We start from the raw sequence: 14686 nt of genomic DNA on the forward strand, positions 1-14686 counted from the left end.
CTATTGCAATAAAACGGCAATTTCATACTTTAACCCCTAATAGTTACAAAGGAAAGGAAAGTATCGCAGGGACGGGGGGAAATAAATATTCTTCATTTAATCTGATTCACACAAACCTGAGTAACTTCTTCAACTGTCTTAATTTTATACATGTCACCTTTGTGATGTGTCATTTCAAATGTGGTGGCGGTCCACACTTCTCTGATTGCTTTCAGCCCGTTCTCTATAGCTAATTCCATCGTGGCAGCATTAGAAATCTCTGCTATATCGTCGGCATAAGCTTGGAAGTTCAGGCGCATGATCAGCTCTAGTTTAAAATCTTCGGAGTTTTGGTCAAAGTCACTGTGTTAGAAATATATTACGAATTTTTGTTTAATGAACTTATTTCTGTTATAGAACGCACCGGCAGAGCAATTGCACTAGCCAGAATACAGCTTGTGCAATTGTCGTTCTACAAACATCTCGTTATTGACGGCGAGCCGCAATGCGAGCCGAAGAATGCGATTCTTCGTATCCTTGACAGAAGGCGCTACGCGTTATAATATTTTGCTTAAGAAATTACAGCATAGCTTAACCTAAGTAGGTAAGTAGCTAAATACAAACAATCAACTTACACTCCAACCAGGCTTTTAATTCTATCCCAGTGTCTTTCTCTCATACAAGGATTCTTCAGATCATTAATTAAAGGTAATGTGCGGCGGAAATTATCAACTTTCACTCGAGTGGTGTCAATAATGTCCCAACCTTTCTCTTTCAACTGTCGTGAAAGACGATTGAAATTTCTGGGTACAAATAAAAAACACTTTTTTATTACAATGTTATTTAATACATTCTTTGGGCCCATGTCGTTTACTTTTTTTGTGAGACTAAGTGGTGAGAAGAACAAATCGTCCACTTGGTAGTAAGTGACATGTCTGTTCAAGAGTTGCAGTACCACTCAGTGCTTTAAATCACAAAGATCTGAGAGGCACTGCCACTGCGCCCGTCACCCTGAGACATAAGTTGCCAAGTCCCACGTGCCTGTAATTTCACCAGTGCCCTTACCTTTCATAACCGGAAGGCAGTAATGGTCACGTTACTGTTTAGCGGCAGAAATAGGTAAGAATCTTCTTGAATACCATGGGCCGAATTCAGCTAAGCATTCGATAGTATTCAAATAAGATGGCTGCTGCATAGACTTTTCGGTAAGGTTTGACGAGGCAAAACATTCAATAAAATTACCGGCCGAATCCGTGGTCCACCCAAGTGAACCAGATAGGTGGTCCACTGGCAAAAAGTGGAATTAAACACTATAGGCTCATCACTATATTTATAATCTAGGAATTCAAATGTATACCTAAAGAGAAACATAACATTTTCTTCCATTTCATCGGTTTCCAGTTCCCAAAATGTTAAAGACTTGTATTTATCCCACGAATCTTCCCATTGTCCAACTAATCCCCAAACTTCCTCTAATTTTTCAAGTTCCTTTTCCATTTTTTGTAGATCCAAGTTCACTGGCGTCCTAAGGAAAATATGTACCGATACAATCAATAATAAAAATTTGTTCACAGTTTATACTTAAGTATTTAATAACTGAGGGGTAGATGTCATATCTACCCTTCTTTTTTCTTATGGAATTATAAATATATCATAAAAGTTTGTCATAATATTAAGTGGTATTAATATTTACGTCAAATTAAACACAGCAAGCCCATCTCTGATAGCTTGTTCTTGAGCGCGCAAGGCGTTCAATTGATCTCGGAAAGCCTTCAATTGGGACAAAGCATCTTTAGCGCTGACTTCCGAAGCCGTTGGACAACTTTTGTAAAAGTCGTCACAAAACTCTTTGGCAGTTTCTTTAAATTGCTAGCAGAAAATTCAGAAATAAGGAAAACAAAATGAACTGGTGTAAGAAAACTTTTAAATAAAATGTGTGGCACTTGTAACTTACCTCGGCTTGTTCCAAGAGTTCGGTCTTGAATTTATCTTTGTTTAATTCTAATGCTTTCTTAGCTTCTTCTAAAAGAACTAAGTACTCAGCCCATATATTGGGTATTTCTTCATGACGGGTGACCATTTCGGGACTTAGGTCGACGTCAAATTTATCTGGTTAAACAAACGTTTTAGAATTGAATCAAAATAATCAGGACTCAAAACATGATCTATCTTATGTCAAAAAGGTATGAATGTACGTAGAAAATGTAATTGGTCAGTAAAAATGTATTTTGAAAGGCTGATAATTTGGATAACTTTTTGGCTTACTTAGGACTATCATTTGATCCCCAATCGGCGGAAACTTTTTCTCTGTTGTTGGTACTTCAGCTAACAACCGCTCGTATGTCGATATAGCAGATGCTAATTCACTCAGAGTTGCTGGCATCTGCCAAACAAACAGATTATCAGTTTCTAATTATTAGAATTTAACAATTCATATTTATATTTTGTAGCTTTTATAATTAATAGTAGTCTTACCCTCATAGCTTCTTCACTACTTTTTTCGACGTAGGAATAAATAGCATCAATATCGAATTCTGCCATAGTTCTAAGCAGTTCACCGAGTTTTATTTGCCATAACAGACAATGTTGTATAACAGACTTCTTTAATTCACTTGAATTCAGAGTCACGAAATGTATCTGAAAAAAGATGAAATGTACCAATTACAAGCTACCACTTTAAATAATAGTCAAAATGTAATCCACAAGACAATTTTCTACTGACCTGATTCGTGGTTTCTTGTATTTGAACAGTGTTTGCAAGCTCGCTGTAGCTTACAATTAATTTATCAAAATCGTTAGCAATATGGCCTTCTTCGCGGTAATGAACCAGAAATTCTTCTTTATCCACTTTCCAAATATGGGCATATGGATCCCACATAGAAATGTGACTTACAATGAGATCCAAATTGTATTCAATCTCTGAAATAGTGACTTATTTTACCTCCACTTAAGTATGTACGATCAAAAGCGTGTTAAGAATTTACATCAACAGATCCTTGGGTATCCTTATGTTCAAGCGCACACTGATGGTAAATATACAGCGGTAGGTACCTATCCTTAGGAACACCGAAGTATATCGTCGCGACATTGTGTTCACGCCCAGCCTCTATTCAAATCAATCGTAACGTTAAACGTAAACACTTGTTAAAGTATCCTGAAGGCTGCCGAGACATTCCAGAGGTTGCCTGCTCGGTATCTATATATATATATCTATGTATTTCAAGTAACGGGACGAACAAGTCGTGCGCCTGATGGTAAGCTACACGCCTTTCCGTAACAGTTGCAGTACCACTCAGAGCTTTAAATCGCAAAGATCTGAAGTGCACTGCCACTGCGCCCGTCACCCTGAGACATAAGTTGACAAGTCTTATGTGTCTGTAATTTCACCAGCACCCTTAACCTTCAAAGTGGAACACAGTAATGCTGACATTACTTCTTGGACGCAGAAATAGGTAAGGTACTTCCCTGGGCGAACACTGTCACAAGGCGCTCTCCTGCTACTAAAGGACCCCAAGGAAAGGATTCCAAGAACCCCGAGTTACGATGGGCGTGGTATTTAGTAAGTGCGCCGGTCTTGAATACTAATATAGTCCCAAAATTCAACGTTAAGCGGGGGCTGGGCGGGAGGCTAGGTTATATCAGTTCTGGTAAAAATAATTTAAAAAATCCATGTCACTTAGTTATTGTAACACATAAGTGATAATAAGCATATTTTTGAAAATGTTGAAAATTGACACTTTAGACCACACATTTAGGTACTGTCATCTTTCGATACAGGTATATATAATTCGCCCAAATTAAGGCTTAAATCCGTCTTATTACACTTCCCTAATATAGAGTAAGGGTCCCTGTAAATCAAGCTTACCGCAAATTTGTTTTCGTAACTATACGATTACCATAGAAATTTCAACTATAATATCATACATGGTATGTTAGTATTCGGCATCGGCACCTAAAAATCCCCTCCCGTGCCGTCTCTTGGGCGTCGGGTCTAAGTGTCTAGCTAGATATACATCTAAAATATACATTTTACTCACCTTCGTTAATTAATGATTGTAACTTGTTGCAGTCAGGGTCATTCGAAATAACTTCCCAAAATTTTTTCAAACCTCCGGCGGGTAGAGTGAACTTTTCATAAATTCTTGGTATCGTACTCATAATATGGACTATTTCATCCAGTATAGTATCAAATGTATCACGCAGTTCACTTTCGGGCGGAATATAAATTATATTTTTGCCGGACAGTATCAAATTCATCTTTATAAGAGGTGCTGGTGCCATAGTACCTATAGAAATGAAAATCAGAATGTAGTAAACTAAACTGCCGAGTCCGCGCAGGTTTGTATCGAGTGCATAGGCCGCGCGCACTCTCGTGTCGCGCCTTTGAAGTTACCGACCAGTGGCAGATTCAAACAGGCCTTTTTCCACGGTGTGTTTTCAAGTAACGCGCGGCGCACCCGCGAAACGGGCAACGGACCATGGGAAGCCGCCTTTATCCTTCCAAACGAAATGAAATAACGCTTACATTACTGCTTGGCGGCAGAAGTAGGTAAGGTGGCAGTACTTCCCTGGACGGACTCTTTCACAAAGAACTCTCAAATACTTACCGTCACCGTGTACTAGTTTATACATATTCTGCATAGTTGACTTAATGGATAAGCGTAATGCGTCTTCCAACAAAGCATCATATCTGCGTACATATTTTATCCAATGCTCGGCCATCTATAATAAAATATAATATTTACAAATTAACTTCGTGAGTTTTACTATAGACTTAATATTATAAGATTATCACGTTACCATTTGAATATGTGCCTCAAATCCTTCGTACACGATCACTAAATATGTAATGATTTCTTTGTACATTTCCAATATTTTATTAGACGCTGAACCTTGCATCGTCCTCACAGTGTGTCTAAAAGCTTTTATATCGAAAACGTTGTAAATATCAAACTCTGCTAGGGGAGTGTCACAAATTTTCTCCATTATTTTTACCAAGTTGACGTTGCAGGTTTTATATGTTGTTAAAAAATCTTGTAACTGAAAAATAAAAATCAAAAATTATAATAGTGATCCAAGATGTCATACATTTTGTAGCTCAATAAAAGCTAAGAATCATAAGAAACAGGTCAATTTTGCTACCGACCGAAGGGAATGAATCATTTTTGGCATCCATTCCAATTGCCCAATCTACGAACTGAATTACTCGACTTTTCCTCAGCCTTATGCAAAAGAAATGTGAAACTTGCATAAAAAATACAATCCTACAGGGCGTGACGAAGACCAAATTTGGAGTAAGGATTTGCATGTAGCATTACTCTGTCACATTTATATGGCGAACGGCTATAGAGTGGAATTCCCTGCGTGCAGAGTCTTATTCCCTGAACGCTATAACTTGGGTCTTTTCCAGGCGAGAGTCAATAGGCATCATTTAGGTGTGTATGCTCCATCGTCGACCTCATCGTCACTTTCCATCAGATGAGATGGAGGTCAAATGCGCAGTTACATGATATATAATAACACAAAAATTATTGCGATCTGTGACCTGAGATAATTGCTGTCAAAGGTTGCCGTGTTAAATCTGTAAGATATATAGCAAATTAAACAATTTTGCTCAGGTAAATCTGTAGTACTATGAAAAAAGAAAAATTAAAAAGACTCCTGCGTGCGGTTCGATATAGTATCAACTTTCCACCTAGTACCTATAATAATAAATCTTTATCGAACAAGCAGCATATATTATGTACACAGGCTTATTTTTTAAATATTTAACAACCTTGCAGGACTATATTACAAATAACGCATCGTAAACAACTTTTTTCCATACCAGTCCGATGCAAAACGTAGCCCACACAACGTAAACGCCCACAGAGAAGGAGACGCTTGCACCTTCGAACTTACTATCTTACTACCAAAATACACATTTAAAACGTTCTGTACCATAAAAACTAATATATTTTTGATAAATTTATTATGTTAAGTCATGGAATAAAAATTTTTGTTTATGTAGTTAGTAATAAAGTCCTGCGATGTTAAAATTGTCTCCAATATTATCTTACCTCTCCAATTTGTACAACACAGTCAGCAATGTAGGCATCTGATAAATTGGATGTATATGTTAACTTGAATATGCCTGGCTGCACCTTTTTCTCGCACGCCTGTTCAAAAATAACCAAGTATATAGTTTTCTACCGTAATGGTAGGTTTCTCTAAACGATGGCTACATTTTCAAGTTTAATTCCTGTGTTTATTATTTAGATTCATATTAAATAAACAAAATGATTTGTTTTACTCTTCTACTACGGAACGGAATGGAAGCGAATTTTTGTAACGATATTGTAGATAGCATAATGAAGTATATTATGGTCAGTTGGTGTTCTCGTATCAACTTTCTAAATTAGTACATATTTAACTTCACAAGTTTGAAAGCGGCGACGGTTTTTGCGTAAAACTGTTCGACACTCGGTAAACTAAATGTTCATATCACTCCATTAGTCTTACACTTGCCGTCCATAATCAGAAGGAGCTCTGCTACCTTGACGGTAATACAATTCTGGTGAACACCAAACATCTCTCAAACGTGCTGCGCACGGATTGATAGGACGTCCGGCTTGCGTTTGAGAAAGAAATAACAAGAGAGTAAGTAACTCAGTCTGTTATGTGATAGCACGTGCCGCACGCACGATGGGTTGTGGTTGAGTTATGGGGTGGGTTGGGGGTTGGGTTAGGGGGTGAGTTAGGGGTGGGTGAGCGGGTGAGTGACCCACCCCCTAACCCACCATTTAACCCAAAAAGTATTTTGACTTGCAACAACTTACGTAGGAGGTATCGATAAATTTCATCGATAAGCACCGTCGATCATTCCACCTGTGTAGTTTTGTCCGCGTTTTCATTTTTGGCAAGAAAATATTACCACAGGAAGCATGCTCCGTGCATAATATACACAGGGATAGTAAAAATTTTTTCAAGCGTCAAGTGAGTTTTTTCGCAGTTTAAACTGGGTTCCAACACGCAACTTTTATGATATTGCCGCTATTCTGTCTCAACTTTCGTTTACCAGACTCTACTAACACTTAAGACACCTTCAAATACGCTTATAGAAGCGGTGCAGTGGCGCTGCAGCCGCGCGACTACCTACTATTTTTCGTACAACACCTAGTCTGCAAAAGTGGCGTGACTGTGGCGATGCAGCTGTGTTTCTAAATATTGTACGAAATTAGTAATGAAGTGGCTGTAGCGTAGCGATACGCGATTGTGAATGATTTTGATTTTCGACTTTACTAATCCGTCATTCGAATGGCAAATTACTAATCTACTAATTTTCGGTTTCGAATGAGCATTCATTACTTATTAGCAACAGTCGGAAAAAGGTTCTCCACATACATAGATACATGTATAGATATAGCTACAAGGAGCGACAGAGTTAAAACCACCAAATATTAATTAATTACTGTTTCGCAATGAGTGCCGAATCATTCAGAGCTTTAAATCGCAAAGATCTGATGAGCATTGCCACTGCGTTCGTCACCCTAAGACATAAGTCGACAAGTCCCATGTGCCTATAATTTCACCAGCACCCTTACCCTTCAAAACCGGAACACAGTTATGCTGACATTACTGCTTGGCGGCAGAAATAGGTGAGGTGGCAGTACTTCCCTGGACGAACTCTTTCACAAGGAGCTCTACGGCTACTAAAAGTTGTCAAAGGCTTCAAACTTCCTTCTTTTTGCGTCGGGAGTTTAAAAACCTAGTCACAGGCGCACGTGCGCACGTGCGCGCGTCACGTGTTTTCTAAATTGCGAAGTTACACTGTTGCTCTAAAGCTCAACTCACACTGGCGCAGAGTAAGACGCGTCATGTTTTTCGCCTATTGTATATTCATCTCTATTCTCCCATTATTATGGCACAAATTTGTGTTATGCAAATATGAAAACGGGCGAATCGCTTGGATGCAGTCGAGCGGCTTCGCGCGTCGATGCGCGTCTCTTGAACGCAGGGAGGCGTCATACGCCGACCACACTGTGAACTTGGCGCACTAATGCGAGTGTCGTCGCACCTCGACGCGTGTCGCCAAGCGTTGTAGTTGAAAAACAGGACGCAACGCGGCGCTTCAACTCTGCGCCAGTGTGAGTTGAGCCTAAGCGTCTAAGCCATAGGCTCCCAAACTTTTTGGTTCACCGCCCACACAAGATTTAAAAAAATCCATGCTCACCACCACAAAAAATAAATGAAAACACTTTTTTTATATCAACATAATACAAAAATCCTAAGAATAAAATTACGTAATATATTGAAGAAAGAAAAAGACCAGGTAATTTGCGTAATTTGTCATACATGCCTCGTTATGACCTTTTTTTTTTTTTTTTTTTTTTTTACCACAATTTAAAAATGTATATGGTCAAAGAGGCAGGGAATATGTGCTCCCTTACACGCTAAACCACTTACCCAAGGACCTTGTACAAAAACTAGTTAATTGTAGTAATGCAGCCAAATGTAAAAGTAAGCTTAAGTCATTTATTTTTAATTTGTATACAGTAACTAATAGCCAGACATAGCGCATAAATCTGTGCAAGACAGCGACTGAAGCCTCCTACATATAAACCCATTATAGGGATCCAGGGTGAATATTTGAAGATGTACATATTACGCGGCGATCAGTAAAGAACCATTTAAAAAGTTCTAAATTAGACTAATTATATTTTTTCTGCAACAAGTGGGTGTTGTACTATTGTGGCCAATACATAACATTTATGTATTTTAATTATAAGTATGCAAAATAAATTCAAACGATCGCTAAATCTCATTACCATTCATGTCCCAAATCCCAATTTTAAACAGTCAAACGTAAAAATATTTAACTTTTATGCTGAAGATCGTAATTTTTTGCTGTTATTTGTGTAAAATAATTGTGTGTACAGTATACTCCGAAATTACACTACTGAAAGAACATTTTTAAGTCCTTTGTGATAGCATTAAAAATTGTCCCAAGGATCCCCACTCACTACCATTTTTAAAATTGAACGTAAGATAAAAGAATATTAACCGCCATATTTGGCGGCTAGCTGTCAAAGCAGCGCCTTGGTCTCAGTTCGTGCGAAGTAGCCGCGCCAGCCACACGTCCGCTCAGAAATTCGGTTACGAAATATTTCGCAAAGTTTAGGTAAAAAGTGTCTTTTGTCAAAAAAAAACTCCACACCATTCGACGTTCTACAGGTATGTATGTTTACAGTTTTTATTATATAAACGGACTAAATGGTGTATTATTAAGTCGTTTTTGGCTTGATGCACTTTTATTATACATAGTTCCCTTAATAATAAATATGGGGCGGAAAATAGTCAATATCTCATTACCATTTTCATAATTACCATTTTTTACCATTCGATTTTGACAAACGGTAGTGAGAAATTTCAAATGGGAATGAGTAATTGTACCAAGTTTTTTATTTTAAGCTTAGCAATTAAAAGCAGACAACTCACTAGAATATGAAAAAGTATAAAATCTGATAAAGTGTAAAAGTGAGTGGTCTATTTTTAATTACTAAACGAAACTATACCCTAAATACTAAACTATATATCTAAATAAGTGTATAAGTGTAAATTATAATAAATTCTAAGTCTAAATCACATACTCGTATATACGGAGAAAAAACCATTGATCACGTAATTACTATGCGAAACTTAATACTATAGATACTAAATTATATATCTAAATTATAATAATCTCTATGTCTAAATTACATATATACGGAGAAAAAACATTGATCACGTAATTATGTCTTTCAGATAGATGGATCATGCCTCGTAAAAAAAATAAGCTAAGTAAGGAAGAAATACTGGAGAAAGCAAAAACAGCACGTAGGATTAGATATGCCAAAATTAAAGCCGATCCTATGTTGTATGCTTTGGAAAAAGAAAAGGAAAGGCAAAGATACAAAGCGCGTAAAGAGCAGAAAAAAATTTTGCCTATAGGAGAATTAACCCCTAAAGCAAAAAGAGTTCAAAGACAAAAATGGAGAGAAAATTTTAAAAAGCATTATGAAAAAAAGAAGATGGAGAAAAAGGAAGTTCAACATATGAATGACAACACACCGGAAATTAGTGATGAAGAGGATCAACCTAGAGAAGATCATGTACTCAACAGATATAATGAAAATTGCCAGAATGATCCACAGCCACCGACTTTATTGAGTCATAAAGAGAAAATGGTTCAATTGAGGGAAAAAATAAGAAAATTGAAATACACGTTAATAAAACAAACCCATAAATACAATCAAGAAACAACATTACTGAAACAAAAGAATGAGGCGTACAGAAAAATGATTTTAAGACTGAAAAAACGATTGCAGAGTCCATATACCAAAGCTAAGATATTGTTAAAAGATAAAACAAGGGTAGAGGAAGCTAAGAAGAAAATTCTGTTTGCAGAAGCTATGAAAGAAACATTAGAATTGAATTACAAGGAGAATACTACGAAAAAAGGTAAGAGACATTTTAGTGACACTCTTCTTAGCAATCAGAAGATTATGAAAAAGTATAAAGTACTATCTGATACCACAAATTTTCGACTCAGACCAAAGAACGTCAATAAAAATGACCAAAAACAAAATTTCGAAAAAATAAAAATGGACTTACAATGTTTTTTTGAACGAGATGATATATCAAGAGCTACGGCAGGCAAAAAAGAATTTATTACGAAAAAAAAAAGAAAGAAAACAAAAAAATATTTAAATGACAATTTAAAAAATCTACACAAAATATATGAGGATGAATACGGAAAAATAAGTTATTCTTACTTTTGTAAGAATAGGCCCTTCTGGGTACTTATACCAGACGTGCAAGACAGAGACACTTGCGTATGCAAAATTCACGCAAACATAATGCTATTGATCTCCGCATTGAAAAAAAGGAAAATTATAAAGGAGTCTAATCCAAACGACTTAATTAACAGCCTATGTTGTCCAAAACTAGAATGTTTAATCAAAAGATGTGGTGCATGCAAAGATAAAGTGGTCAGTTATCAAGAATTCGACAACAATGACTCCATAGCATATAAAAAATGGGAAAACAAGATGTCCACTTATATAACTAAAGGCAAAGAACAACAAAAAAGGATTATAGCGAAAATCACACTTACAAAGTTACCAACTGAAGCTATTAGAGACTTGGAGCAAATGATACCAATATTTTTAAAACATGAAGGCATAAGGAGATGGCAGTTCCATGCTATAAAAGAATTGAAACAAAATTTGAAAGAAACCGAAGCTATAATTCATATAGATTTTAGCGAGAACTACGCTATGAAATATGAGTCTGAAGTACAATCGTTTCATTTTGGGGGAAGCAGACAAGAATTGACACTTCATACTGCGGTAATATATTACAGAGATAGTACAAACACGGTGACAAGCAAATCTTTCTGTACGGTTAGTGAAAGTAAGCGTCATGATTCAGCTGCCGTATGGGCGCACATTGTTCCTCTGCTAGAGTTTGTTGAAACAGTCAATAAGGACATTGACAATTTGCATTTTTTGTCAGATTCACCCAGCAGCCAATATAGGAATAAAACGATGTTTTACGCTATTGCAAAGATGTATTGGTACTTCCACAGGTTAAAGCTTATAACTTGGAATTACTTTGAATCTGCTCATAGCAAAGGCGCAGCTGACGGAGTTGGAGCAGTTCTCAAGCGCACTGCTGATGCCGCTGTGGCACAAGGTAAAGACGTGGCATCAATGGACGCATTTTTGGACGTAGTCACAAAAAATACACAGAATATTAAAATAGTCACAGTTCATGAATATGAAATCGCAGAAAAAGATTTGCTTATACCGTCAGATAAACTGTTACTGTTACAAGGCACAATGAAAGTTCATCAAGTTTTGTGGCAAAAAGAATCGGAGCTTCTAATATTTAGGGAGGCTAGTTGCTTTATTTGCCTGAACTCGGACTGTACACACACTAAGTTTGTTGGAGAGCTATGTTACCGTGACGAAATTGACAACAAAGAAAACGAAAGTGATAAAGGAGAAACAAATAAACAAAACAATACACGTTCAAAATATAAAACAGCAGATGGCGTTAATAAAGATAATATCAACAGTAATGTTCCGCGAAAGAAGAAATCAGAAAACATTAAGATGGCTACAACTACAACATCAACAGAATTAGATCAGGATAAAGAACTGGACCCAAACAAGACTTTTGACCTCGATGATTCTACAAAAATAAAAGGAATTAGTAAAGTCAAAGTTATTAGTAATGTCCTTTTAAAGAAAATAACCAATGAAAATAACGTCACATTACTGTCTGATATTAAGCCTGACAATAAAAATCACTTGGAGCCTAAAATAATTGATCGATCCTGCAAGCTTACAAGTGATAAGGCCAGTAATATAAAAATACTAAGTAAAAAATTGTTGAAAAAGAAATTTCAAGATGAATGTAATGTCACAATGCTGTGTGATTTAAAACAAGATGATAGAATCAAAAATACGATTAAAGAATATAACCTTTCCGGGAGCGACAATATAAACCTTTCTGGAAATTCGTCCTTTCAGTCAAATGTCAATGACATCACTGATTTATTTGGCGACCCTCAATCATCAAATGCAGCTTGTGCTATCCTAAACCCGCCTTCCAATCCTGAGAGTGATGCAAATTCAGATTCAGATTATGATATATTTTAGTGATCTCATAGTTCATAAGTAATTAGTAAGTAAGTAGTTCACTGATAGTGAGATATTTTCAAAGAATCTGTAATTTTTATAAGAGTTAAGAGAGAGTTAAGAGTATTGTATGATGAGCAATTTTCTAAAAATCTATGTTAGTTAATCTTTATCATTATCTATTGTGATATTTCGTTTTGTAGACCTATACAATTGTGTATTTTGTTTGATATAACTAATCATTATTTCCTATGTTACCTGTATGGAGTCTTACTGAGTAATCATTTTTCGTCACAGATTTATATGTGTTAGGTGTAGATCACTTCCTATGACTTATCAATGGTCTAGGTCTGTTGTGTTAATTAAGTGTCATACTTAATAGTATTATTAGTTTTTATGGATGTGATTCGGGAAATCCCACAATTTCCCAAAAAATAATTAACGGTGAATAACCTAGGTTTGATAAGCTGATTTGTTAAGTTTTTACCAAAAATTATTTTAATGACAAGTTATGTTTCGTTTTTATGTTCCTTCACAAGATGATTATTTGTACTTTAAGTACTATTGTTATTGAGTACCTTATTGAAAAATATATATAATAAAACGTCAATAATTAAATATTATGCAACCTATCCGAACTATGATACTAATTACCACTCTGTAATATTTATTGGAAATCTATATCTATTTCTCATTACCATTCATAATTTCTCCTTACCATTCAACTATTCTAATTACCATTTCTAGAATTCTCATTCCCATTTGTATAATTTCTCATTACCGTTTGTAGAAAATTTAAAACTCATATATTATACCCATATAATAGTGTAAAAAGTGGGCCTTCCTTTTTTTTATTATATTAGTACCACAAGCTTTACGGTAAACCAATAAACCTTCATAATTGAGTCAATATTTAGTTTATTTTTTCTGACGTCCAATATGTACATCTTCAAATATTCACCTACCAATGTATATTTTTGTTTTGGAAAATAAATTAAAAAAAAAAAATTGTCGTGTAGTTTAAGGTTATACAAATAATTCAGGTAATTTTTTTCAAATGAGGTAGCACGCCCTGAACAGTATCAACCCCCGCTATTAATTGCTTCCGAGGCCCCACCTAGGGCTCTTCAGCGCTCACTGGGACCACATTGGGGAATTAAGCTGTTGCTCAATTTACCCGACAGACAAATAATGTTTTACATTATTACATTTATAATAAGTGTTTTCTGTAATAATTCGACTCAAGATCTTGAATCCAAAGTCATAAAATGAACAAAAAAAATTTCAATGTTACCGTTTTAGCAACTTCGTCGTTAGATCTAGGGGGTTTTTTGTGACTTTAGCACCAAAAACTTGATGATATAATTTTCATGTCTTTTTGATCCGAAATACTTTTCAGAAATAAAAATCATGCGTAATCTGTCAATCAAATTGTCAAAAAAACATTTGTATTTTAAGTATATTATGAAGAAAAAACGAAAAAAGAAACAGTGATGAAGAAAGTTAGAACTATATTCCTTATTTTAAATTTTACAAAAGATTTTATCCTGAAAATTCCAATATTTACGAATTCAGAATTTTTGTTCAAACTGATAGAAGATAATGTGATTTATTGACTCCCGCCGCTTAAAAGACTATTTAAAAACCACCAAACAATGTATTAGAATTTGAACTACAATGGAAAGAATTACTAAGAATCCCGATAATTAAATGAAGACATGCCTCATAGTTTTTGTATCCAAGCCAACACTATTAATAAAAAAAAGTGGATGGTTAAATAAAAAATAAAAAAATTAGACAAGTAGAAAATTATAACTACACTTTGGAGAACAGCGTGTGTCGCAAGTATGAAAAATAGTCGTAAGGATATCATCAAGCGGATTTTCGGGGAATATTTTTCCCCAAATCTGGAAAATTGTTCAGATTTTCAAGGGACTTTGAATTTTTTTTTAAATGGCAATACAGTCACTGTCATTCAAAAAATTTTCGTCAACTTGGAGATTATTTTAGAAAGTAATTATTATTTTATTAATAAGCATGAT

The 14686-nt window shown here is 35.6% G+C and overlaps 1 protein-coding gene across 1 annotated transcript in view; it reads right to left on the reverse strand.

The window, feature by feature from the left end:
* The window catches only part of LOC113226328 (dynein heavy chain 2, axonemal), a 129451-nt gene that overhangs the window by 103363 nt on the left and 11402 nt on the right, over positions 1–14686 (reverse strand). The window contains 12 exon segments of the mRNA XM_026458914.1: positions 117–342; positions 615–782; positions 1337–1504; positions 1673–1848; positions 1934–2088; positions 2245–2362; positions 2455–2616; positions 2702–2898; positions 4017–4265; positions 4587–4701; positions 4780–5019; positions 6039–6137. Coding sequence (XP_026314699.1) covers positions 117–342; positions 615–782; positions 1337–1504; positions 1673–1848; positions 1934–2088; positions 2245–2362; positions 2455–2616; positions 2702–2898; positions 4017–4265; positions 4587–4701; positions 4780–5019; positions 6039–6137 — 2073 coding nt within the window.

The sequence above is a fragment of the Hyposmocoma kahamanoa genome, unplaced genomic scaffold, assembly GCF_003589595.1.
Source record: "Hyposmocoma kahamanoa isolate Upper Pololo Valley unplaced genomic scaffold, ASM358959v1 190, whole genome shotgun sequence".
Classification (NCBI taxonomy): domain Eukaryota; kingdom Metazoa; phylum Arthropoda; class Insecta; order Lepidoptera; family Cosmopterigidae; genus Hyposmocoma; species Hyposmocoma kahamanoa.